This window comes from Mustelus asterias, chromosome 13, assembly GCF_964213995.1.
Source record: "Mustelus asterias chromosome 13, sMusAst1.hap1.1, whole genome shotgun sequence".
Lineage (NCBI taxonomy): Eukaryota > Metazoa > Chordata > Chondrichthyes > Carcharhiniformes > Triakidae > Mustelus > Mustelus asterias.
Window position 1 is genome coordinate 44,896,092 of NC_135813.1, and position 26,475 is coordinate 44,922,566.

At 43.0% G+C, this 26,475-nt stretch overlaps 1 protein-coding gene across 4 annotated transcripts in view; it reads left to right on the top strand.

The window, feature by feature from the left end:
* prpf4 (pre-mRNA splicing tri-snRNP complex factor PRPF4) overlaps positions 1 to 26,475 on the top strand; it is a 53,676-nt gene that overhangs the window by 25,319 nt on the left and 1,882 nt on the right. For all 4 annotated transcript variants that reach the window (XR_013499355.1, XR_013499354.1, XR_013499356.1 and 1 more), the window contains exons 8-13: positions 3,402 to 3,460; positions 6,443 to 6,566; positions 12,455 to 12,544; positions 13,136 to 13,258; positions 22,354 to 22,461; positions 24,606 to 24,724. Coding sequence is in view for 1 of the 4 variants with exons in the window: in XM_078226680.1 (XP_078082806.1) it covers positions 3,402 to 3,460; positions 6,443 to 6,566; positions 12,455 to 12,544; positions 13,136 to 13,258; positions 22,354 to 22,461; positions 24,606 to 24,724 (623 nt within the window). In the remaining 3 variants the exon portion in view is untranslated. The remainder of the gene's footprint in view (positions 1 to 3,401; positions 3,461 to 6,442; positions 6,567 to 12,454; positions 12,545 to 13,135; positions 13,259 to 22,353; positions 22,462 to 24,605; positions 24,725 to 26,475) is intronic.

Sequence of the window (26,475 nt, forward strand, 5' to 3'; positions counted from 1 at the left end):
GTGCCTCTCCTGTCTCTTCAGACTCCACGCACAACTTCCCACTACTGTCCTTGACTGGCCCTAATCTTACCCTAGTCATTCTTTTACTCCTGACATACCTATAGAAAGCTTTAGGGTTTTCCTTCATCCTACCTGCCAAAGACTTCTCATGTCCCCTCCTGGCTCTTCTTAACTCTTTCTTTAGGTCCTTCCTGGCTAACTTGTAACTCTCAAGCGCCCTAACTGAGCCTTCATGTCTCATCTTAACATAAGTCTCCTTCTTCCTCTTCACAAGAGATTCAAACTCTTTAGTAAACCACGGTTCGCTCACACGACTGCTTCCTCCCTGTCTGACAGGTACATATTTATCAAGGACACGTAGTAGCTGTTCCTTGAACAAGCTCCACATTACAATTGTGCCCATCTCCTGCAGTTTCCTTCCCCAACCTATGCCACCTAAATCTCGCCTAATCGCATCATAATTTCCTTTCCCCCAGCTATAACTCTTGCCCTTCGGTATATACCTATCCCTTTCCATTGCTAAGGTAAACGTAATCGAATTGTGGTCACTATCACCAAAGTGCTCACCTACCTCCAAATCTAACACCTGGCCTGGTTCATTACCCAGTACCAAATCCAATGTGGCCTCGCCTCTTGTTGGTCTATCTACATACTGTGTCAGGAAACCCTCCTGCACACATTGGACAAAAACTGACCCCTCTAAAGTACTCGAACTATAGCTTTTCCAGTCAATATTTGTAAAGTTAAAGTCCCCCATAACAACTACCCTGTTACTTTCGCTCCTATCCAGAATCATCTTTGCAATCCTTTCCTCTGCATCTCTGGAACTTTTCGGAGGTCTATAAAAAACTCCCAACAGGGTGACCTCTCCTTTCCTGTTTCTAACCTCAGCCCAAACTACCTCAGTAGATGAATCCTCATCAAATGTCCTTTCTGCCACCGTAATACTGTCCTTGGCTAACAATGCCAATTGTTAGATGGGCAATAAATGCTGGTCAGCCAGTGACACCCATGTCCCATGAATGAATGAAAAAAAATTGTGTATTTCTGCATCTTAAGTTTTGAGAATTCTAGATGCAACTGAGTGCACATCATACCCAACTGTAGGTAACCTTGTGGGGCACCGTTTCATTTTATCCTGCAGTTGATGCAATTATAGCTGCTGCTGGCTTGGGGATTATTTGATTTATATTTAATGAAGATCCCTGTTTGTTTTTAGTGGAGCCGCCTCCCTCAAAGTAAAACAAATCTCTATTTCTAGAAGTAAGAGGAGGCCAATAACAGTTTGGACAACAGAGGGCCTGTAGAGATCTGCAGTTAAAAATGAGAAATGAGCACCACTCTTAATGAATAAAGGCTTTCTCGCCCTCCGTGGTACCTCATCGCATAGTTGAAACTTGCTGTTGGAGGTGTAGTTCTTGGATGCATACCTGGTGTGCTGGTGCGGGGAGTTGGAGGGGGGGGGGGGGAGGGGATGGGGGGGGTGGTATAGCGAGGTTCCTCTCCTTTGATCTTCTCACAGAACGAAGAGCTCCGAGCTAGTGTCATAGCATAGTAGTTATGTTACTGGACTGCCAATCCAAATACCTGCACTTATGATCCAGAAATATGTGTTCAAATCCCACCACAGCAGTTGGGGAATTCTGTCAGTGAGATAAAGCTAGTATCAGTAATGGAGCTATCGGATGGTTGTAAAAATCTAACTGGTCACTGACGTCCTTTAGAGAAAGGAATTTGCCATCCTTACCCAGTATACCCTATGTGTGATTCCAGTCCCACAGCACCGTGATTGACTCTTAACTGCCCTCTGAAATGGGAGCCACTCCCAGCAAGCCATTCAGTTGCATTCAAACCACTGAGTTATAATAAATCCACAAAGATTTAAACAATTTCCGAAGGCAGCTCGCTGGCACCTTCTCGAGGGCAATTAGGTATGGTCAGTATGTGAGTCTGGCGAGCTCGCCAGTGGTGGTGAGGAATGGAAAAAATAAAGAGCGAGATCTTCTTGTTTAAAACAGTTTTATAAAAATGAACTTGTGTTCTGTAGTGTTGCTGGTATTGTAATGTTTTGCTGTTTGCTTGGACAGTCATTGCCTTTGTGTCATTATTACATTACAGTGGAGAAAAGCTGCAACTCTGCCTTATCAGTAATATGTTAAAACACTACTGATTTACATATGCTTCTGCCAATTTGGCACATTTGTAAATGTTTCCACCACATTTATAATGGAAATTATCTATGCAAATTCATCAAGTGTAACTGGAGCATCAATAAAAATTCTGCTTCACTGGGTGAATCATTAACCCCAACCCTCTCTCCACTAACATAAAAAGCTGAGTTTAAAGACAGGAGGAAAAATCCCAAATTGAGATGAAAATCTGGCTTTTCTTTTGGCTAAATATGCTCGTTTGGTTTTGTCATGACTTACCCACCCAGATGTATTGGTTGGAAACTCCTCCCTGAATATTGACCCAGTATTAACATGGGCTAGAAGCCTCTGCAAACTGCAACTTGCCTCTGCCTTGCTGAGTGCCCTGCTGTCTTTATGTCCTCCACAAAGTATTTGTAGCTCCCAATCCACTCTAGCCTATTGGCTGTTTCTATCTTCATCTCTGCGTAAGTATCTTCAGGGCCTGAGACTGTTCTGCGTCCTTATTAGCCCTTTCCTCTGAAGTAGTTCCTCATTCAAAGGAGACCTGGCATCGCCATTCTTCAATCCTGGGCCTCTGGTGGCTATCATTCTGCCTGCAGCCCCCACCTCCCTGATGATGTTGGTGAGCAAAGGAGCTGCTGGCCTCAGATTGGCTGGCAGTTCTTGGTGAGTGGAAATTCTGTCCCCAAGGTCCTTGATCCAGGGGAAGGCAGCTTGCTGGGAGGCACTTAATACTGATGGAAGCAACACCAGACTCCTGCTGGCTTTCAGCAGCAGGCAAGGTCCTGATGCCTCCTTAAAATCCTCTTTCACTCATCTGCTTCATAACATGCTGCAATTTTTTGCTGTTTAACTAAGAATATATTTAAAGATATCATGAAAAAAGAATAAGAACACATGGAGCTGCATGGATGCATAGCCACAGAGTAATGCACAGTGAAGGGAAAAACAGGCCATGAACAATAAACATTCCTTTTAGGGTTCACGCTTGCACAGCCCCAAGGCAATCTTAAAGGGGATGCACAGTGCAACAAACAGGGCGAATTCGAGGGAACATTGGTTAGAGTGTCTTAAACTCTTCCCACCCCGATTTCCACCCTCACTGGAAGATTATACTTTCTGCTGAATCTGTGTGCTGTACCTGGGAGATATATAGAAGGATTTGAGAGTGTTCTTGTTCTTGGATTTCCTGCCATGTTTGGTTAGGTTGTGCTGATACCAGTTTGTATTCGTCTCATTTATCTACAGGAGTGGGCTCTGTAAGCTGTGGGGCGTTCCTGACTGCAGTCTCATCCGTACACTGAGAGGTAAGGCACTCTCACACCAAGATTCCACAAAATCACAAGATAGTTATAGGTGAAGAAGGTCTTTTGGTAAATCTTAATTCATGATGCTGAAGATGCCTCCCTGCACCATCAACATTGTAGCCAATTATCTTGTTTCCAGATAATTCCAGCATTCTTCCCAGCAGACTATACTGGTTACTCTGAATAAAGGAGAAATACTGTAATAGAATCATGAAATAGATCAGAAAAGTTTGTTCCATCTCCTTGGTAGAATAACCCAAGTAATCTCAGTCACCCAGTTTCCCTAGTCTTACAAAGTTTGCACATTCTCCTCGTGTCTGCGTGGGTTTCCTCCTGGTGCTCCGGTTTCCTCCCACAGTCCAAAGATGTGCAGGTTAGGTTGATTGGCCATGTTAAAATTGCCCTTAGTATCCTGAGATGCGTAGGTTAGAGGGATTAGTGGGTAAATATGTAAGGATATGGAGGTAGGGCCTGAGTGGGATTGTGGTCGGTGCAGACTCGATGGGCCGAATGGCCTCTTTCTGTACTGTAGGGTTTCTATGATAATACCAATCGGTCATTGCCTCCCCTGTTGTGAATATCAACAAAGCTTTTCCTTTTAAGTATTTATCCAGTCCTCTTCCTGAAATGCATCTATCCTGAATTTTCCATTTACAACAACAACTTGCATCAATATGGCACCTTTAATATAATTAAATGTCCCACGGCATTCACAAGAGCATTCCAAAACAACATATGATACCGAGCCACGTAAGAAGCTATTTGGTCAGATGACCTTGGGAGAATCTTATAAAGAAGAAGTAAGGGGGAGAGACAGCAAGGTGTAGGGAGGGAATTCCAGAGCTGAAGGCCCAGACAATTGAAGGCACAGCCGCCAATAGTGGAGCAATTATAATTGGGAATGCACAAAAGGCAGGTTTCAGGTGTGCAGATTTCTCAAAGGATTGTCGGTTTGGAGAAGATTATAGAAATAGAGAAAGGCAAGGCTGTGAAGGGATTTGAAAACAAGAATGAGAATTTTAAAGTGACGTTATTTGACTGGGAGCCAGTGTCAGTGAGCACAGGAGTGACAGGGGAACCGGACTTGCTGCACATTAAGACATTGGGATGAATTTTCCCATTCCACCCGCAACGGGAATCAGAGTGGCGAGAGGCGCATCATTGAAAGCTTCGCTGACCTCTGGCAGGATTTTCCGGTTTCAGGATGAACACGGCCGGAAAATCCCGCCCTATAAGTCTTTCTTGTTGAATTTTGTAAATGACATTTTGGAGTCTAGGGTATGCTACATCTGGGTCCCTGGAGCTGTGAGGCACAGTGGTTAGCACTACTGTCTCACAGCTCCAGCGGCCCAGGTTCGATTCCCAGCTTGGATCACTGCCTGTGGAGTCTGCATTGTACGTGTCAGTGTGGGTTTCCGCCGGGTTCTCCGGTTTTCTTCCACAGTCCAAAAGATGTGCTAATTAGGTGCATTGGCCATGCTAAATTCTCCTTCGGTGTACCCGAACAGGCGCCGGAGTGTGGCGACTAGGGGATTTTCACATTAACTTCATTACAGTGTTAATGTAAGCCTACTTGTGACACTAATAAAAAAAACTAAACTTAAAACTTGGGTAGCTACTTCCTCATAGAAATGGATGATGTTGTTGGGGTAGGGTCTTCCTCTTCCAAATCTATATTAGCTACTGTTACTTAGATTAGTATTATACAAATAAATCCTCCAGTGTACTGATCAATTCCAGTATCTTACACTGGGTGGAAATAAGACTAATAGGTAGTTGCCTACAGGTGTAGTTACTTGTATCTCTTTTGTTACCCTTTAGGATTCCTGCGCGATGATGTGCTGGTATTAAACTAAAGTTTATTAGTCACAAGTAAGGCTGCAGTGAAGTTACTGTGAAATTCTCCTAGTCTCCACAGCCTGGCGCCTGTTCAGGTCAGTGCACCTAACCAGGTGCATTGTCACAGGACCAGCAATCCCGAGACTCAGGGCAAGATCTGGGATTTTCAAATACTACTAGGGCAGAGGGTGAAATTTGAATTCAGTAAAAGGTCTGACTGCGAAACCATTATTGATTGTTGAAAAAAACCCTTCTGGTTCATTAATGCCCTTTATGCCGTCTTTTAAATGCCGTCTTCCCCTGATCTGGCTTACTCGTAACCCCAATGTGGTTGACTCTCTGAAATGGAGGACGGTTAGGTGTGGGTAATAAATGCTGGCCCAGCCAGCGACCCTCACATCTCAAACAATTTTCTGAACAGCACCAATAACTGTGTTCCAGCCATCCAATCACACTCTAACCATTCCAATTCCACCCAGCTGTAGATTGGGTTAGAGTGACTCTTGTCTGGCCACATTTGCTGCCTTGTTGGCTTCGTTGGCAGAAGTAACATAATTCTTGATTCTGCTTTTAATTTATCCATTTAGCAGCATCCACTAAGTTGTAAACAGCCTGCTTTTATTGCAGTTCCTTTTGGTTTCTTTATGAACAAACCGAGTAATCCTCCTAGTCACCAGCTTAGGAACAAATAAACGATCGCTTAGTTTCAGTATTTTCTGTGCATTCTGTTCATTCTTGACATCAGTGGCTTAGCATCTGGGACACAGTGGCCCTCTTGTACCCCTTCAATGGTCACGCTTCATCTGTGAGCAGGGAAAATTTGTTGATTGGTCCATTTACCCACTGAGCTATCAAAACTGATTTAATGTTATCATTTTGTGTTGTTTTCTTGCCCTGAATTCTGAGGTGTATGAAGCCTGGGGATTCTGTTAATTGTGCTTTGGATGAGAGCAGCATCAAGCTCAGAGAGCCTGTGAACTCTGCTCTGACCAAATGACCCTTATGCAGAGAACTAAGGACTGGATGAGTAGAACTGGGCCAGGACTTGGTACACTATACTGGCCTCTGACTAGACAGTGCTTGTTCAGTGCTTCAAAAATCAGGAATTAAGGCAATTGCTAACTGAGTTTTCTGTTTCACCAGGTCACAGTACAAATGTGGGTGCCATTGTATTCCATCCCCGGGCCACCATCTCGCTCGATGAGAAGGACTGCAACATGGCATCATGTGCAGCTGACGGCTCGGTGAAGCTCTGGAACCTGGAAAGGTTAGTAAAGATTGCAGGGTAAAACATGCATTTTGAGTTGTGGTGAGGAGTAAAGGGGTCAGGCCAAGTGTGGTAAGTTTAAAATGCCCTTTGAAGCACAAAGCAGCATTCGCAATCTTTTGAATGAAACATTCCTCCTCATCTCGGTCCTAAATGGCTGACTCCTTGTTCTGAAACTGTGAGCCTAGATTCCCCAGTCAGAGGAAACACATTCTGAACATTTGTCCTGTCAAGCTCCTAAAGAAAGGGAAACTGTGTTTGACAAATTTGTTTGGAGTTTTTTGAGGTTCTTACTAATAAGATAGATAAGCGGTATCTACTAGCTCTAGGATAACTGGATTTTTTAAAAAAGCATTTAATGCAAGAGGTTATTATACAAAATTAGAACTCATGGAATGAGGGAGAATATCTTAGCGTGGATTAGATTTGGTTAATGGACAGAAAAGGTGAACAGGAATAAACAGGATATTTTTTGTTGACAGGTTGTAACTAGCAGAGTACAGCATGGATCAGTACTTGGGTCTCAGCTATTTTCAATTACAGTATATCAATTACTTAGCTGAGAGGACTTAGTGTACAATGTCCAAGTTTGCTGACGACATAAAGTTAAGTTGAAAGGTAACCAATGTGAAGGATACCAAGTGACTGCAAAGGGATAGGGACCATTTGGGTGAGAGGTAGAGAACATAGCCGATAAAATACAACATGACAAAGTATGAAGTTATCCACTTTGGTTGGATGTTTTATTAAAGGGTATTTTTTGAATGATGAGAGACTGGGGAAATGTTCACAATCTGTGAAACCTAGGTGTCCTTGTACATGAATCACCGAAAATTAACATCCAAGTGCAACAAGCAATTGGGAAGGCAAAAGGAATGTTAGCCAAAAGGGATTGGAGTATATGGGTAAAGAAGTCTTATAGCAATTATACAGGATGTTGGTGAAGCCATGCCTAGAATACTGTGTAAGGAGTCTAACAACACCAGGTTAAAGTCCAACAGGTTTATTTGGTAGCAAACGCCGCTAGCTTTCGGAGCGCTGCTCCTTCGTCAGGTGAATGGGAACTTGGATATCAGTCTCTGCTCAGCGACTCTGCGCTGTTGTGTGTCATGAAGGCCGCCTTGGAGAACGCTTACCCGAAGATCAGAGGCCGAATGCCCGTGACTGCTGAAGTGTTCCCCAACAGGAAGAGAACACTCTTGCCTGGTGAGTCGCTGAGCAGAGACTGATGGCCAAGTTCTGCACACATGAGGACGGCCTCAACCGGGATCTTGGGTTCATGTCACACTATTTGTAACCCCCACGACTTGCCTGGGCTTGCAAAATCTCACTAACTGTCCTGTCTGGAGACAATACACATCTCTTTAACCTGTGCTTAACGCTCTCTCCACTCACATTGTCTGTACCTTTGAGATTTGATTACCTCTAAAGACTCGCATTCCAACCAAATTATTTTGTAAATTAAGTTTGTGTCTTTATATGCCCTGTTTGTGAACAGAACTCCCACTCACCTGAAGAAGGAGCAGCAAGCGCTCCGAAAGCTAGTGGCTTTTGCTACCAAATAAACCTGTTGGACTTTAACCTGGTGTTGTGAGACTTCTTACTGTGTTTACCCCAGTCCAATGCCGGCATCTCCACATGGGGAATCTAGAACATGGGGTCAAAGTCTAAGAACAAAATGGTTGGCTATTTGGGACTGAGATGAGGAGACATTTTTTTCATTCAAGTGGTTGTGAATCTTTGAAATTCTCTACCCCAGAGAGCTGTGGATGATGCTGTTCAGTATATTCAGGACAGAGTTCTTTTTGGGTCCTAAGCAAATTAAGGGTACAGTGTAGAAAGATGACATTGAAGCAGAAGATCGTATTGAATGGTGGGACAGGTTTAAAGGACCAAAAGGACTACTCAAACTCTCATTCCTTGTGTTTTAAAGTTCATACATATTATTCATAAATTACGCATTGATGGAGCATTCCAAACCATAATTTTTAATGTGACATTAAATAAGCAAAGTACTCCTAGAGTACTCATTTAAAATTCTAAATCTGTAAACTATGTCATCACCTCAATCAGATCAGTCTTTTTTTACTGAACTTTAATATCTGCAAACTGGGTGTCCATGTCTAATGCTAAACTTGACACATTGCTCAATCGTTTTACTTAATGTAGTTTGAGTTGTTAAAATTTTTAATTATTTATTATGTGGATGTTGCTGGCAAGACCAGCATTTGTTGCCCATCTCTAATTGCCCTTGAATTGAGTGACGTGCTGGGCCATTACAGAATGCAGTTCAGAGTCAGCCATGTTGCTGTGGGTCTGGAGTCGCATGTAGGCCAGACCAGGTAAAGATGGCAGATTTCCCTCCCCAGAAGACATTAGTGAAACAGATGGGTTTTTAATGACAATTGGTGGTAATTTCATGGTGACCATTACTGAGACCAGCTTTGTACTTCTGATTTATTAATTTAACTTACAATTTCACTAGCTGTCATGGTGGGATTTGAACCCGTGTCCCCAGAATATTAGCCTAGCCCAGTGACATTACCACATGCCACCACCTCCCAATTTGAATAGTTTGTACTGTGATTCGAATAGCTTGAATTCCTTGTGGGGAAGTCTTGTGCCAAAGTTGATTTTTGGTCCCTACATTTTGTGATAGGAAATAGCACCAGTTTAAGCCAGTCAGTACACTGGTTACTGGATCTGATCAGGGCTCGATGCCTCTGGTAACACAAACCACACCCAAGTGGGATTCAGTACAGCACAGATTCTCCTCCTTGTCTGTCATAACAACTGAATTCAGTCAGAAAGCCATATTAATGAACATTATTTTATAAATGCCATTTTTAACAACATCTTTAACACAACTAATACAATCATAAGATTTGATATTGAGATATTTTTATTCTAGCCCATCCCTAATTGCCCTTCAAGTGTTTCAGAGGGCATTTAAAAGTCAACTACATTGCTGTGGATCTAGAGACGCATACAGGACAGATAAGGAGGACAGATTTCCTTCCCTATAAGACATCCAGATGGGTTTTGCAGCCATCGATGATAGTTTCATAGTCACCATCACTGAGACTAGCTTTTAATTCCAGATTTCCTTTTATTGAATTCAAATTCTAACCAGTTGCCGTGGTGAGATTCAAACCCATGACCGCAAGGCTTAGGTAAAAGTAAGGAAAAGTCACCATTGTCCCAGATGATCATCAGCTGCTGTCCCCTTTGAGAGGCAGAGCTGACTGTTGGTGATTTAACCTGAGGATCACCACACCTCAGGTGAGGGCAAGGTTGGGAAAGCGGAGCCTTATGAATAACCTCAGACAGTATGGGAATTAAACTCGCACTATTGGCGTCACTCTGCATCACGAACCAGCCATCCAGCCAACTGAGCTAAGAGAACCCCCGCAAGGCATAACTAGTCCACTACTCCTGTATTTCCCATTCTGTCTTCATCCTGTCTTCCTGACCTACCTACCGAGTTTAGGTCATCAGAGCAGTGTCTCAGCCTCTCTTGAACTTTGCTTATAGACAGTATTTGTGAGCTATGGTCAGTGCCAAACACCACAGTGTGACTTGGCAGTTCACACTTGGCATACAGTATGACACAGTACATTTGTAGCATTTTGCTTTTCCTCTACATAAAATATACAACCCTTTCCATTAGTCTTTTGGCTGTTTGCGTTGGGCCACTGAGAACCTCCCACCTCTTAGGATGTTCAACTTCACACATCCCTTCCCTCCCTCCACCACTTACTCTGGTATGTTCAGCTTCCTTCCCCATCCAGGATGCTCAGGTAACACCCCTTTGTCCTAGGTGCTCATCTTCTCCCTCTGGGAGTGCCTGTGGTGAGCCCCTGTTATCTTATTGTTTCAGCCATTGTCATCTTGTCCTGGTTTAGATAACCTTGCATGTACATGACCTGTCAACTCCATTGTTACTCTGATGTCTCTGGGTTTGCAGGCTTGTATGCTAGTAACTCCACTTGTGGCAGACTTTAAAGGATTTGTTTTCATTCAATCAAACTTTTAACCTTTTTCCTCCAAATTGTGCTTTTACTAATTTCCCTGTTTTTGCAAAACTTTTTTTAACAGTTCATCCTTTCCAAAACACTTGCTTATAAGCTTCTGAATCTTCATGGAAACAAATTGGGGAAGAATCATAGAAATCATAGAAACCCTACAGTGCAGAAGGGGGCCATTCAGCCCATCGAGTCTGCGCCGACCACAATCCCACCCAGGCCCTACCCCCACATATTTTACCCGCTAATCCCTCTAACCTACGCATCCCAGGACTCTAAGGGGCAATTTTTTTAACCTGGCCAATCAACCTAACCCGCACATCTTTGGACTGTGGGAGGAAACCGGAGCACCCGGAGGAAACCCACGCAAACACGAGGAGAATGTGCAAACTCCACACAGAGTTTTCACTAGGATAAATCTACTAATGGAACCAAACGATTGCTGACAGGATCAATTATTTATCATTGGGAATAATTCCAAGGTGTCAGCCAACTCCACATGTTTGGATATATAATTACTCAATATCAGCTAAACCAGTGCCAAGTTCCTCATCAGAGTGTCAAGGTTCTGGCACCAACTGCTACAAAGAGCTTCCAGGTCGCTACATTTTGCTGCAAGTCCCATTGCACATTCCTGTGTTTCCTGGTCCACAAACCTGAGAGACAGTGCACAGACCCAGCCAGCTGTCACTGTCTCTGACTGTTGGGGATATCAGAATGCACAAGTCCTCTGTCTGTGTCTCAGCCTTGCAGAAGTGGCGAGTGAGCCCTTTATGTTATGGAATGGTTACAGTGTGCTTTGCAAGGCCAGCTTTCCTTTGTAAATCTCGATAGATTTGTGATTGAGGGAGGGGGTAATATTTCAGATCCCCACTGTCTGTGTCTCATTTCCCACAGTCACTTGGACTCCATTTGTTTAGCGATTGTATATAATCACTTGATAAATGGATACTAGTGATTGAAGACCTTGCTGTAAAACTAAGATGTAAACTATCTGTTGGTGTTTTCTTTGACAGATTCAATATGACATACAATATTAACTCCCTATCGGCTGCAGTTAAACTCTGCTATGTTTAATATTGGAAAGGCAGGAATCTGAAGTAACAAAGAATGGTGCTGTTGAACTGCTTCAGTAAAGACTTATCTAGGAAAGTGGTCAGACTATGGATCGGTTATTGTGAATTATATTATGACAGTTCTGTCAGAGTTGGGTAACGCTTCACTCTTGAGTCTGACATTGGAGTCAAAGAGCTACACATTACATTTTAATTTGTTGATTCCAGCTTTTTGGAATGCAAAGCTTTGTTGAGGGTTTCTAGTCCTCAGCAGGTTGATCTGTTTACACAAAGCACATACCACCACGCTAGCATTGACAAGCCTTGGCTCAGTAGTAGCACTCTCTCGCCTCTTGAGTCTGAAGGCTGTTAATTTAGGGTCCACACCAGAGAATTGATCACATAATACAAGCTTGACTCTCCAGTGAAGCGCTGGGGGACTATTATACTGACCGAGATGTTTATCTTATGGGTGAGACATTAAACTGAGTCCTTGTATGCCCTCTTGGGTGAGTGTAAATATCCCATGGCATATTTTAAAGAAAAGGAATGGAGTTCTCCCAGTGTCTTGGCCAATTTTCATTTCTCAACCAACAACTAAAACAGATTATCTAGTCCGCTATTTCATTTCTGTTTGTGTGCAAATTTTCTACTGTGTTTCCACATTACAACAGTGACTACACTTCAAATTGACTGTAACTTGCTTAGGGACAACCTGAGGTCACAAAAGTGCTATGTAAGAATATAAGTTTTTGTCTTAACTATGTACCCCATGTGTCTGAGCTGTCAATGTATTGTTCTTTTGCAGTGATGAACCAGTAGCTGACATTGAAGGGCACACAATGCGAGTTGCTCGAGTGGCGTGGCACCCATCAGGCAGATTTCTGGGCACCACATGGTAAATAACAGCAAATGTCAATATTACCCGAGTTAACGGGAAATGTAACTGTTGCATTACATTTGAATAAGTAGAAAGTTGTTTGTGTTTTATGACCTGCTGTGGTTGCTAGAATTGAAATATGTAAGGTTTGGCTTCTGTCACGTCCTGCACACCTCCAGGCTTCTCTCTTCTCAATGTTTTGTTTCATACACTCACGAGAGTACTCTCCAGTGTGTCTCATATACTCCATGTGTGTCTTACACACTCACTGGAAATGTGTACACTTTGCAGTGAATTTCATTAGTGTTCCCCGTTCTCCCCTCTCTATCAGTGTATACTCTCTGTTTGTGTGAATGCGTGTCTCTACACCCTGCTGTGCCCCATACAAACATTTTCTCTAGTTTCTGCGATGACATAATTACAGGTAGGATCTAGCTTTTTGTGGCAACAGACGACTGGAAGTAAGATGTAGTTTACAGATGGGTAACCTTTACCTTTAACAGATGGTTGCAGGTAAAATTCAACTTCTATGGTAACAGATTGTCATAGGGAAGATGTCATTTTGATTGTAAAAGATGTTTCCATGGTGACATTTTGATTGCTGTTTAGTTATGACCATTCCTGGCGACTGTGGGATCTGGAAGCTCAAGAGGAAATCCTGCACCAAGAAGGCCATAGCAAGGGTGTTTACGACATTGCCTTCCACCGTGATGGCTCATTGGTGGGAACTGGGTAAGTCTGGACACATATTTATTGTACGTTTAGGAGTGAATCCTTTCAAACTAGCAAGAATTGAAAATCCAAAATAATCTCCTCTCTACAGCAGCAATAAAGCCCATGTTTTTCCTTATTCCCTCAACTTCCACTTGAAAAACAATACTTCCCTTGCAGATATGGAAAAGGCAACTCTGGAATTGACTCTGGAACTGTCCGTTTGAAAACCATTGGCTCTCTCTGGGAGCTGTATTGATCAGATTATCCTCCCCACGACTGGTATATGTAGGAGACTCATTGTGTACTGTACCTCACCATTTCACCTCCATCAGTTTCTACTGGCCAGCAAGTTCAACCTCACTCTTGGAATAGATTATTTGCACAACTTCAAACTTTGTTGATTAATCTAAAAGAATGGGATTTTAACTTTCAGTATCTGATTTCTAATTCAGTGGCGTAAGTAATAAAAAAACAAAAAAAATCTTGGCAATATCCAGCAGGTTGGTCAGCATCCTTCAAGAGCTAAACAATAGATTAGTATTAAGAGAGTGAAACTTTCTGTCCATATTCAAAACGTTGACCAGTATTTCCTTCCTACTAACACTGGGGCATGTTGTGCCTCTTCAGCATCATCTCCTTTTTGATCTCTTATAAAGTCACTCCTACTGTCGTTCAGTCTGTGTGGGCTGTGTCACTTTGGTGGGCTGGTAAAGCACTTCCCTCAAGATCCTTTCTGCTTGATTTGTTTTGTGACTTTGGTGGATGTTGGCACTGGATTCAACTTCCTCACATGGTATAAAAATGTGTCTTTTTGACATCTCGTCAGTCCCACGAGGGCTAACCTTGTTCCAAGCTTAAAAGCAGGGTGCCATGGATGTGCTAAAAGAAATGAGTCATAAAAACAATTGCCAATTTTCAGTTTGTTCGAAGAGTTCTCAGAGGAACAGTGATGTTCCCCCTAATTTTTTTTTGTTCTGCACAGACAATCCATTAAAAAAATTATTTCATGAGACGTGGCCAGCATTAATTGCCCTTGGGAAGGCAGTTAAGAGTCAACCACATTGCTGTGGGACTGGAGTCACATGTAGGCCAGACCAGTTAAGGATGGCAGATTTCCTTCCCTAAAGGACATAGTGAGCCAGATACGTTTTTACAACAGTCAACAATGGGTTTATGGTCACCATTAGACTTTTAATTTCAGATTATTATTTAATTGGACTTCAACCCAGATAAATGGGACTTCAACCCAGATAAATGCATAGTGGTCCATTTTGGCAGGTCGAATGGGATGAAGGAGTACAATATAAAGGGAAAGACTCTTAGTACGGTAGAGTATCAGAAGGACCTTGGGGTCCGGGTCCATAGGACTCTAAAATCGGCCCCGCAGGTGGAGGAGGTGGTTAAGAAGGCGTATGGTGTGCTGGCCTTTATCAATCGAGGGATTGAGTTTAGGAGTCCGGGGATAATGATGCAGCTATATAAGACCCTCGTCAGACCCCACTTGGAGTACTGTGCTCAGTTCTGGTCGCCTCATTACAGGAAGGATGTGGAAAAGATTGAAAGGGTGCAGAGGAGATTTACAAGGATGTTGCCTGGATTGAGTGGCATGCCTTATGAGGATAGGCTGAGGGAGCTCGGTCTTTTCTCCTTGGAGAGACGTAGGATGAGAGGAGACCTAATAGAGGTATATAAGATGTTGAGAGACATAGATCAGGTGGACTCTCAGAGGCTTTTTCCCAGGGTGGAAATGGCTGCTACGAGAGGACACAGGTTTAAGGTGCTGGGGGGTAGGTAAAGGGGAAATGTTAGGGGGAAGTTTTTCACACAGAGGGTGGTGGGCGAGTGGAATCGGCTGCCATCAGTGGTGGTGGAGGCAAACTCAGTAGGGTCTTTTAAGAGACTCCTGGATGAGTACATGGGACTTAATAGGATGGAGGGTTATAGGTAGGACTAAAAGGTAGGGATATGTTCGGCACAACTTGTGGGGCCGAAGGGCCTGTTTTGTGCTGTAGTTTTCTATGTTTCTATTATTATTGAATTCAAATTTTACCATCTGCCATGATGGGATTTGAACTCTAGTCCCCAGAACATTACCGTGGATCTCTGGATTACTAGTCTAGTGTTAATACCACTATGCCACTCCCTCCCCTTTAAGTGTGTAGGTGTTTTAATTGTTTTTGTGCAGCTGAGCACAGGCAGTAACTTTGAGGTAACATTGGTTATGGATGTTCTAAGGTACTCTCCTAAAGAGAGATTCTATCTGAGTTTGATCTCCTGAAAGAAGATAGCTATCCAAATAATGCCGTAATGTGTCACGGATTTTAGGATGGTTCCAGTTCACAAGGTAATTGCAGTGAGGGAGGTCTAATTCACCCCACCTTAATTTGTTCATCGAAAAGGATCCTAAACATTCCTCAATTCATTTGTTTCTTAGATTTTCAGCTCCACTACTCTTCCTAGAAATGTCTTCAATGTGTTAAAGGCAGAAAGAAGTACATTTATATAGTGTCTTTCATGTTAACCAGGCGTCTTTGCAACCAATTTAGTACTTTTGAAGTGAGATTAGTCCATGCCTTTCTAAATGATGATTCATCCAGTTCCTCAGAACTATTTTGCAATTGTTTGCTCACTACCAAATTTATGCTGATTTGACCTGAATTTATATTATCTATCCCTTCCCTCTTTTAAATAATGGTACAATTTTAGCAGTCCTTCTGTCCTATGACATCTCGCCTGTTGTCAGAGGGGTTTGAAAAAGGGCCTCGACTATATATTTACTTCTCTTCATAGCCTGGGACATGTTTCATCCAAGCATGGTCATTTATCTACTTTCAAACATGCTAAACTCCATGCTATTTCCCCTCTCACTCTGTTATCCTATCCCCTGGAACATCTGTGTTTTCCCCCCCCTTTGTGAAGGCAAACGCAAAGTACTCATAAAAGTTTATTAGTCACAAGTAAGGCTTGCATTAACACTGCAATGAAGTTACTGTGAAATTCTCGTAATCGCCACAGTCCGTCGCCTGTTTGGGTCAATGCAGCTAACCAGCATGTCTTTCAGAATGTGGGAGGAAACAGGATAAAACCCACGCAGACATGGGGATAACATGCAAACTCCACACAGACAGTGACCCAAGCCGGGAATCGAACCCAGGTCCCTGGCACTGTGAAGCAGCAGTGCTAACCACTGTGCTACCGTGTCGCAAGAACCCGCCTTCATACACCAGTTACCTTTTGGTCTCTGGCCCCAATCTTTCCTTACTTCCTTTTGCTCTTTATGTATTTACAAAACATTTTTGGATTTTCTCTGATTTTACTAGCCAACGTTTTTTCATGTCCTCTCTTTGCTTTCCTAATTTCCTTTTTAATTTTATCCCTGCAATTTCTATATTCCTTTCGGCTTTCTACAGTATTGAGCTCTTGGTATCTATGAATGTTTTCTGTATTTGCCTATCACAACTCTAGATACTCTGAGGGCTCTAAATTTGTGAGCCTAGGGAACAACCTCTCGCCAGTCTCTACATTGCTTCCAGTCCTTGAGTGTCTTTCTTTTGTCTCGATGACTGGAAATGGATGGAATACTTTAGGTGCAGTGTGACTAGAATTCTGTAAAGTTTGATTGTCTCTCTCTCTCAAGATGGCGCCGGAGCGAGGCGACTTCTTGCAAGCTGTGTCCAGCATACCTTCTAATTCTATCTTTTACTCTCGTCCTATGCTATACCCCAGCTATGACTGTAACACTACATTCTGCACTCTCTCGTTTCCTTCTCTATGAACAGTATGCTTTGTCTGTATAGCGCAAGAAACAATACTTTTCACTGTATGTTAATACATGTGACAATGTCAAATCAAATCAAATCTGATTGGACTCTACCGTTTTGGCTTGTAATATACCATCCTACTGGTTGTTTTGACTGCTGCTCCGCATTGGTTTAACACACTGAGCATTGAGTCTTTTTAGATGCATAGGTTTTTTTTGCCTTTTTCCATTATGGATTATGTGTGCTTTTTTTTCCCTGCCTGTACTAAATTTTATACGCCATTTTACCATCCAATTGCATACTGTCCAGGATTTTTGGTTGTTTATATTGTCCATTCAGATTACGACCTCTCCCCATTTGATATTATCTGAGTACTTGACCACATGCTTTTTTACAAAATATTTTTGCACTCCAAACACATTGATTTCTTTTTGAAGTTGGGATGATGTGTTTGAATGTGGTGGTTGAATGAAGAGCATTGTTAAGAAATGATACGTCTTTGCGGCTCCCTCGATGTTTCACCTGAATGGCTTTCAGGATCCACATAGAAAGCTTCCTTTATCTGCAGTTTGGCTCTGCCGCGGGTTATATTCCCTAGTTGTGTCCACTCTGCCTCGTTTAATGCCAATGAAGTTCAGTATGCAGATTTTACGTGGAACAAAGGGCTCCCCATTTGGAGATAATACTTTCATTGCTGTGTGAAAGTCAAACTGTACTCAAAGGACGAGGAAACTCCTTTCTTGGATGGGCAATCAAACATTCTTGGAATGCAGGTATCACTGACAAGTGAGTTGCCTCCTTAAACTGCTGTCGGCATTTTGACATAGCCCAACCCTGCACATTTTCCATGGCTAATCCACCTAACCTGCACATCTTTGGACTGTGGGAGGAAACCGGAGCACCCGGAGGAAACCCACGCAGACACGGGGAGAATGTGCAGACTCCACACAGTCACCCAAGGCCAGAATTGACCCTAGGTCCCCGGCGCTGTGAGGCAACAATGCTAGCCACTGTGCTGCCTTATAAGAGTAAGAAAAGCAGTTTTCATTTCCTAAAAGATATTAGGAAACCAGTGTGATAGAGTGAAGGATATAGGAGCAGACCAAAGGAGGACGTAAAGAGGCTAATAGTATGGACAGAAACATGACAGCATGATGAAATTTAATGCAGAGAAGTGTGAAGTGATGCAATTTTGTGAAGAAGAATGATAGAGGCAAGATAAACTAAATGGGATGCAGGAATAGTGATCTGGGAAGGTTCACATACACAACTTTAGAACATAGCAGGACAAATTCTAAAACTGTTAAGAACATACTGGATCATAGGCTTTGTAAGCGTGAGGTTTAGATCCAAATGCAAGGAAATTCTGCTGAAACTTTAAAAATCACAGGTTAGGCCTCAGTTGGAGTATTGTGTCCAGTTCTGAACACTGTCCCTCTGGGAAGTTTGCAAGGCTTAGGAGAGGGTAGAGCTGAAGGTATCAGGGATGAGAGACTAGAGAAAGCTGAAATTGCCCTGTTGGAGTAGAGGGGGTTAGGGGGAGATTTAATCGGGGTGTTCACAATTAAGATGGAATTTGCTCGGACAATAAAAAGAAACTGCACCAGCAAGAGGGTGGATAATCAGAGAAGACAGATTTAAGATAATTGGGAAAATAATAATTTTATTTACCACAGTGAATTGTTATGAACCCAACAGCCACAATTTCAGTCTCTTCCTATTATAGGGGCATCCCGTTTGGGCGGCACGGTGGTTAGCACTGCTGCATCACAGCGCTAGGGACTGGGTTCAAATCCCGGCTCGGGTCACTGTCTGTGTGGAGTTTGCACATTCTCCTCGTGTCTGCGTGGGTTTCCTCCGGGTGCTCCGGTTTCCTCCCACAGTCCAAAGATGTGCGGATTAGGTTGATTGGCCATGCTAAAAATTGCCCCTTAATGTCCTAAGATACATAGTTTGGAGGGATTGGCGGGTAAATATGTAGGGATGGGGGAATAGGGCCTGGGTGGGATTGTGGTCGGTGCAGACTCGATGGGCCAAATGGCCTCTTTCTGCACTGTAGGGTTTCTATGATTTCTATGATTTGTATGGTTATGAGGAAAGATTGGGACTAATCTGGTGAGTTCATCAGAGACATTTAGACTACAGGTAAATCCCGTTTTTACATAGTACCATTTTACCAGAAATGCTGGTTTTACAGAATAAAAGTCATTGGGTTGTGTGAAATAAATAAATTTTTTTGTTTTGACCGTACCGCTGTTCACTGATTCTCCCACCTGCCATAATAATGTATAAAATTTATTATTATAGAACATAGAACATTACAGCGCAGTACAGGCCCTTCGGCCCTCAATGTTGCGCCGACCTGTGAAACCAATCTAAAGCCCATCTAACCTACACTATTCCAATATCATCCATATGTTTATCCAATGACCCTTTAAATGCCCTTAATGTTGACGAGTCCACTACTGTTGCAGGCAGGGCATTCCACGCCCTTACTACTCTCCAAGTAAATAATCTACCTCTGACATCTGTCCTATATCTATCACCCCTCAATTTAAAGCTATGTCAAATCGTGCTAGCCATCACCATCCGAGGAAAAAGGCTCTCACTGTCCACCCTATCTAATCCTCTGATCATCTTGTATGCCTCTATGAAGTTACCTCTTAACCTTCTTCTCTCTAATGAAAACAACCTAAAGGCCCTCAGCCTTTCCTCATACGATTTTCCCACTATACCAGGCAACATCCTGGTAAATCTCCTCTGCACCCTTTCCAACACTTCCACATCTTTCCTACAATACGGCGACCAGAACTGTACGCAATACTCCAAATGCGGCCGCACCAGAGTTTTGTACAGTTGCAGCATGACCTCCTGGCTCCGAAACTCAATCCCTCTACCAATAAAAGCTAACACACCGTATGCCTTCTTAACAACCCTATCAACCTGGGTGCCAACTTTCAGGGATCTATGCACATGGACACCCAGATCCTTCTGTTCATCCACACTACCATGTATCTTACCATTAGCCCAGTACTCTGTATTCCTGCTACTCCTTCCAAAGTGAATCACCTCACACTTTTCCGCATTAAATTCCATTTGCCACCTCTCAGCCCAGCTCTGCAGCTTATCTATGTCCCTCTGTAACCTGGCACTTCCCTCCGCACTTTCTACAACTCCACCGACTTTAGTGTTATCCGCAAATTTACTAATCCATCCTTCCACGCCCTCATCTGGGTCATTAATAAAAATGACAAACAGCAGTGGCCCCAAAACAGATCCTTGCGGTACACCACTAGTAACTGAACTCCTCAATGAATATTTCCCATCAAACACCACCCTTTATTTTCTTACTGCTAGCCAATTCCTGATCCAAACCACTAAATCACCCTCAATCCCATGTGTCCGTATTTTCTGCAAAAGCTTACCGTGGGGAACCTTATCAAACGCTTTGCTGAAATCCATATACACCACATCAACCGCTTTACCCTCATCCACCTCTTTGGTCACCTTCTCAAAGAACTCAATAAGGTTTGTGAGGCACGACCTACCCTTCACAAAACCGTGCTGACTATCCCTAATCAAATTATTCCTTTCTAGGTGATTATAAATCCTATCTCTTATAATCCTTTCCAATACTTTGCCCACAACAGAAGTAAGGCTCACCGGTCTATAATTACCAGGGTTGTCCCTACTCCCCTTCTTGAACAAGGGGACAACATTTGCTATCCTCCAGTCTTCTGGCACTGTTCCTGTAGACAATGACGACACAAAGATCAAAGCCAAAGGCTCTGCAATCTCCTCTCTAGCCTCCCAGAGAATCCTAGGATAAATCCCATCCGGCCCAGGGGACTTATCTATTTTTACCCTTTCCAGAATTGCTAACACCTCCTCCTTATGAACCTCAATCCCGTCCAGTCCAACAGCCTGCATCTCAGTACTCCCCTCGACAACACTGTCCCTCTCCAGTGTGAATACCGATGAAAAATATTCATTTAGTGCCTCTCCTATCTCTTCAGACTCCACGCACAACTTCCCACTACTGTCCTGACTGGCCCTAATCTTACCCTAATCATTCTTTTACTCCTGACATACCTATAGAAAGCTTTAGGGTTTTCCTTCATCCTACCTGCCAAAGACTTCTCATGTCCCCTCCTGGCTCTTCTTAACTCCTTCTTTAGGTCCTTCCTGGCTAACTTGTAACTCTCAAGTGCCCTAACTGAGCCTTCACGTCTCATCTTAACATAAGTCTCCTTCTTCCTCTTCACAAGAGATTCAACCTCCTTAGTAAACCACGGTTCCCTCACACGTCTGCTTCCTCCCTGCCTGACAGGTACATATTTATCAAGGACGTGTAGTAGCTGTTCCTTGAACAGGTTCCACATTACAATTGTGCCCATCCCCTGCAGTTTCCTTCCCCAACCTATGCCAGCTAAATCTCGCCTAATCGCATCATAATTTCCTTTCCCCCAGCTATAACTCTTGCCCTTTGGTATATACCTATCCTTTTCCATTGCTAAGGTAAACATAATCGAATTGTGGTCACTGTCACCAAAGTGCTCACTTACCTCCAAATCTAACACCTGGCCTGGTTCATTACCCAGTACCAAATCCAATGTGGCCTTGCCTCTTGTTGGTCTATCTACATACTGCGTCAGGAAGCCTTCCTGCACACATTGGACAAAAACCGACCCCTCTAAAGTACTCAAACTATAGTTTTTCCAGTTAATATTTGTAATTAATGATTAATATGATTATGCAATCATATACAGTAGGCTACGTATTTGTTAATGAAGGAAAGCACAAGCCTACATGTTTTATTTTCCAATGTTATTTTCCAATCTTTGTGTGATTTACTATTATTCTAAGGGGCAACTACCGGTTTTTAGAAAAATTATTTTTTATAGAATTAATTCAGCCCCGGCCCATTTTGTAAAAAGGGGATTTACCCGTACATTGAAGAAGTTGGTCTGTGTGGGGGAATTAAGGTATTATCAAAGCAACCTGATAACTAACAGCAGTACTAAATTGTTCGGTTTCCAATATGGAGACTCCTTTTCCATCTTCAGCCTAAGTAGCTACCTTGGATACCAATGGGAGAATTCCAGCGGTATTAACAAAGTCAGGGTCCCACCTCTACAACTCTGATGAGGGAAGGTGAGGGGTCATCATTCATTACATGACCTTAGTCATCCTGACTAAGCAGAATAGTAAGGTTCAAGACCAATCTCAGAAGGATAGTGATGAAAAAAATCATTGATTTGACAAAACCTGGTTGGGCTTGCTTGAGTTGACTTCATCTCAGGGGTTTTTTTTAATTGCTGACTAATACTGAGTGTTTCTCCTTCTGACCAGTGGCCTGGATGCCTTTGGGCGGCTTTGGGATTTACGAACAGGTCGATGCATCATGTTCCTGGAGGGACACTTGAAGGAGATCTATGGGGTCAGCTTCTCTCCCAATGGGTAAGCCAAGTATATATGAAGTTTAGCAAAGCCTTTGACAAGGTATCTCATGGAAGGTGACTGGAGAACAATGCAGTTTTGGAAGTTGGAGAAGGATAGCAAACTTGATTAAAAACTGGTTATACTGGAGAAATCAGAGTTAAGGCGGTTTTTCCAGAATGATTGGTGATGTACCTTAGGGTTCAGATCTGGAATCACTTCTGTTTCGCTGTACACTAGTGATTTATATCTAGATATGATGTTGAAATTTTAGGACCATGCCAAATTAGGCGTAGTTAGTCCACTTGCCAGCCAATTAGCACCCTTTTCTCAAGCAGTATAAATTGTTGCTCCCTTTGAAATTTGGCGTTCTTGTATCTGATCTGATAAGTGCAAGATGAAAAGATTCAACGGCATGTATTTTTTAAACAATGCCGTAGTTAATTCCTTAAAAGGCAAAAGGAATTTTGATGAGATTGGGGAGAATGGGCTAAAGAATGATTGATGGAATTCTCTGTCGTTAAGTGTAAAGTTGTGCATTTTGGTTTTTAAAAAAAGCATTATTCTGAATGGAAATAGACTTGATGCTGTGGCAGAGCAGAGAGATTTAGGAACAAGGCTACAGGACATTGAAGGCAGCATCTCGGATTAATAAAGCTGTAAAAACCAAAGAAATGAATTTCTAGGTTTTGTCACGAAATTTAACAGGAAAGGGAATAGTTAATGATGGCTCAGTATAAAATCTTAACTCCTTAGTTAGATTTCTGTGTGTAATATTGGACTTTACATGATAGGAAGGATATTGAGGCATTAAAAGATGTTAGAGTGCGAGACACCAGGATTCTGGTAGGGAATACAAATACTAAGAAAGACTTGAAAAATGGGGGTCTTTTCTTGGATCAATACAGGTTGTAGATTGTTACGATAGAAATGTTTATAGTTACAAAAGGGTGAGACTGGCCAGATGGAAGTTTTCAATAGCTGCTTGGAATGAGGGGTCACAAATGAAATATTAAATACAAAAGATTTTCAAGCCGAGGGCAGGAGAACAACAGAAGCTGTGAGGCAGAAACTATGTTAACATTGCGGGTTTAATTGCAATGCTGGGTAAAGGAATATAGGAACAAGAAGGGTAAATGTCATTAGAACTGTTTGTTCCTGTAAGAGGGTAAATGCCAACACGGACTGGGTGAGTTGAATGGCCTGTTTCCATGTTTTAAGTTCTGTAGATTTTTATGTATGCACTTCTCTGAGTTAGAAGCAGCACACTAGGTCAAAGCATGGTTCACAGTCAGTATGTATAATAGAGACTGAAAGACACTGGCAAATTGTGACAATTTTTGTAACTATGGGAGTGTGTGTGTAAATTCCATGGAGAAACAATTTAGACTTTTGCTCTGTAAATCACAGGTCCTGCTGTTCTCCCTATAATGTAGATAAGCTTAGCTATTCATGTAATGTTTAAACTGGACTCTGCTAGTTGCGATGTACTTTGTACAAACTGCTGTTTGTTCAGCAAAATGGACGGGTGCAGCTAATGCCCTTACCCTATATTGTTCACAGACCCACCCCTGTCTCCCCCCCCCCCCCCCCCCCCGCCCCCCCCACCCCACATACACCGCTTAATGGAAGCATACCTCATTCGTTCCTTCCATAATTAGTGTGGACTCCATCCTCCCATAATGGATAATAGTGAATATAGACTCCACCAGCCCTCCCATAACTAGTGCAGGGTCCTATCGGTCCCTCCATAATTAGTGCAGGAGCCATCAGCCCTCATTGGTCTCCCCCTATAACGGGTGCAGGATCCCCTGCGTTCCTCCATAATGGGTGCGGGGATCCATCAGATCTCCCCTAGAATAGGTGCAGATCCTGTCCCCACAATGGACCCTTTCAATTCTCCTATAGAAGTGTACAGTTTGCTGATATTCTCCCTTTATCGTGAAGTGACACTGAACTTGCCATCATATTTTGATATTCTGCCATCTCCTTGATATGCTGCTTTTGTGTACTGCACTGCAACTTGCAGTTGTACACATGGTCAGTGAGTGTCATGTGATGTAGGGTCCACCAGCTTGTTGAGCTTAATAATGGCATCTCTCCCTGAACGCAACAAGGGGCTGGTTGTCACTTTCTCACACTGACTCTCTTGGTTTTGTTTATAGATACCATGCAGCAACTGGAAGTGGTGATAATACCTGCAAAGTTTGGGACCTTCGACAGCGAAAATGCATCTACACTATTCCAGCGCACCAGAACCTCCTGTCAGCAGTCAAATTTCAACGTAAGTACCACACAAAGCAATCCAACAGTGGATTTTCTTATAGTTCTCCTTAGAACAGAACTGGTTAAAGGGTGATTTAAAGAGGTGTTCAGAATTATGAAGCATTTTTTTCATGAAAGTGTGGCTCTGGCACAAGGGTCAGGAATCAAGTGGGGAGGCAATGGTGCAGTGGTATTATTATCGCTGGACTGTTAATCCAGAGACCCACGGTAATGCTCTGGGGACCTGGGTTTGAATCCCACCATGGCAGATGGTGAAATTTGAATTGAATAAAAATCTGGAATTAAAAGTCTAATGGTGACCATGAAACCATTGTCAATTGTCATAAAAACCCATCTGGTTCACTAATGTCCTTTAGGGACATTAGTCCTTTAGGGAAATCTGTCATCCTTACCTGGTCTGGCCTACAGGTGACTTCAGAGCCACGGCAATGTGGTTGATTGTTAAATGCCCTCAGGGATGGGCAATAAATGCTGGCCCAGCCAGCGATGCTCACGTCCCATGAATGAATAAAAGAAAAGGAAAAGATCAGAGAACACAGATTTTGAATAATTGAGCAAAGAACCGGGGGGAGATGAGAATTTTTTTAACATCAGATTGTGATCTGGAATGTGTTGCCTGAAAAGGGATGGAAGCAGAATCAGTGTAACTTTCAAAAAGGAATCGGATAAACACTTGAAAAGGAAAGGTTTACAGAGCAATGAGAGGAAAGTGCTGGGGAGTGGTGCTAATTGGATCATTCTTTCAAAAAGTCAGAACAGACATGGTGGGCTGAACAACCTTATATGTTGGAAGATTCTTTGAATTAAGTGACCTGGGACAAGGATTACCTACAGCAGGTTGTCCAGCGTCTCAATAGCAGGACAGTTCACTTGGAGAATCCAAGGCATTGTTTTGGGTCATTTATGCTGTTCAGCTTCTGCCAAATACATTTGAGTGGTGAGGTGATGAAATGCTGAGCAGTAATGGAAATGGAGCAGCAGCCAAACCTCTGATTCAGACACAGTCTGAGACAAGGGGGCGGGACTTTACAGCCTCGCTTGAGCGAGACCGGAAATTCCAGCTCATTGTCAACAGACATTTCATTGTCCGCCCCTCGCCTGCTCCAATTCCGTGGCAGGCGAGGTGGTAGAATTCTGACGAAGGTCTCTGTTTTGCCCCACAGTCTCGCCTCCTTGAATTGGGAGAAAAGAGAGGGGTTTATTTTCAGTATTAAAAATTGCATTCTGATGAACTCTCAGCTTCAGATTGTGTGTGATGTACTGTGATGCTCTTACAGACGCTCCAGTCTCGGTGACAAGCCCAGACTCACTTTGGTAAATGCAACTACTTCAATCATACTGGAAGCTCTTTGTGTGATACCTGGAATCTGGTCTGCTCATGAAACACTTGTCAGTTGTATTTGTTTTCTGGCATGCTGGAAGTTTTGACTGACATAGGGCCCGATTTTACCAAAACTTCGTGCCCGACAATGGGCGCGAAATGGTGGTAAAGTTGGGCGTCGGGCCTATGTCGCGATCCGCACCCGATTCCTAGCGGATCGCACCTTTACCAACGGCCGATTCAGGCGCCGTTCTGGTGCGCGCCCAAATCGGCCGGCGTGACGATTTAAATGCATTTGCATGCATTTAAATCGACTTAATGAAGCGCGCGCCCAACTTTACCATCAATTCCCCCATTACCAGCGTTCGGCCCATTCGCGTCCGCGCCTTTACCGACCTGATAAATAAAAGTCCAACTTGTACTTTTAT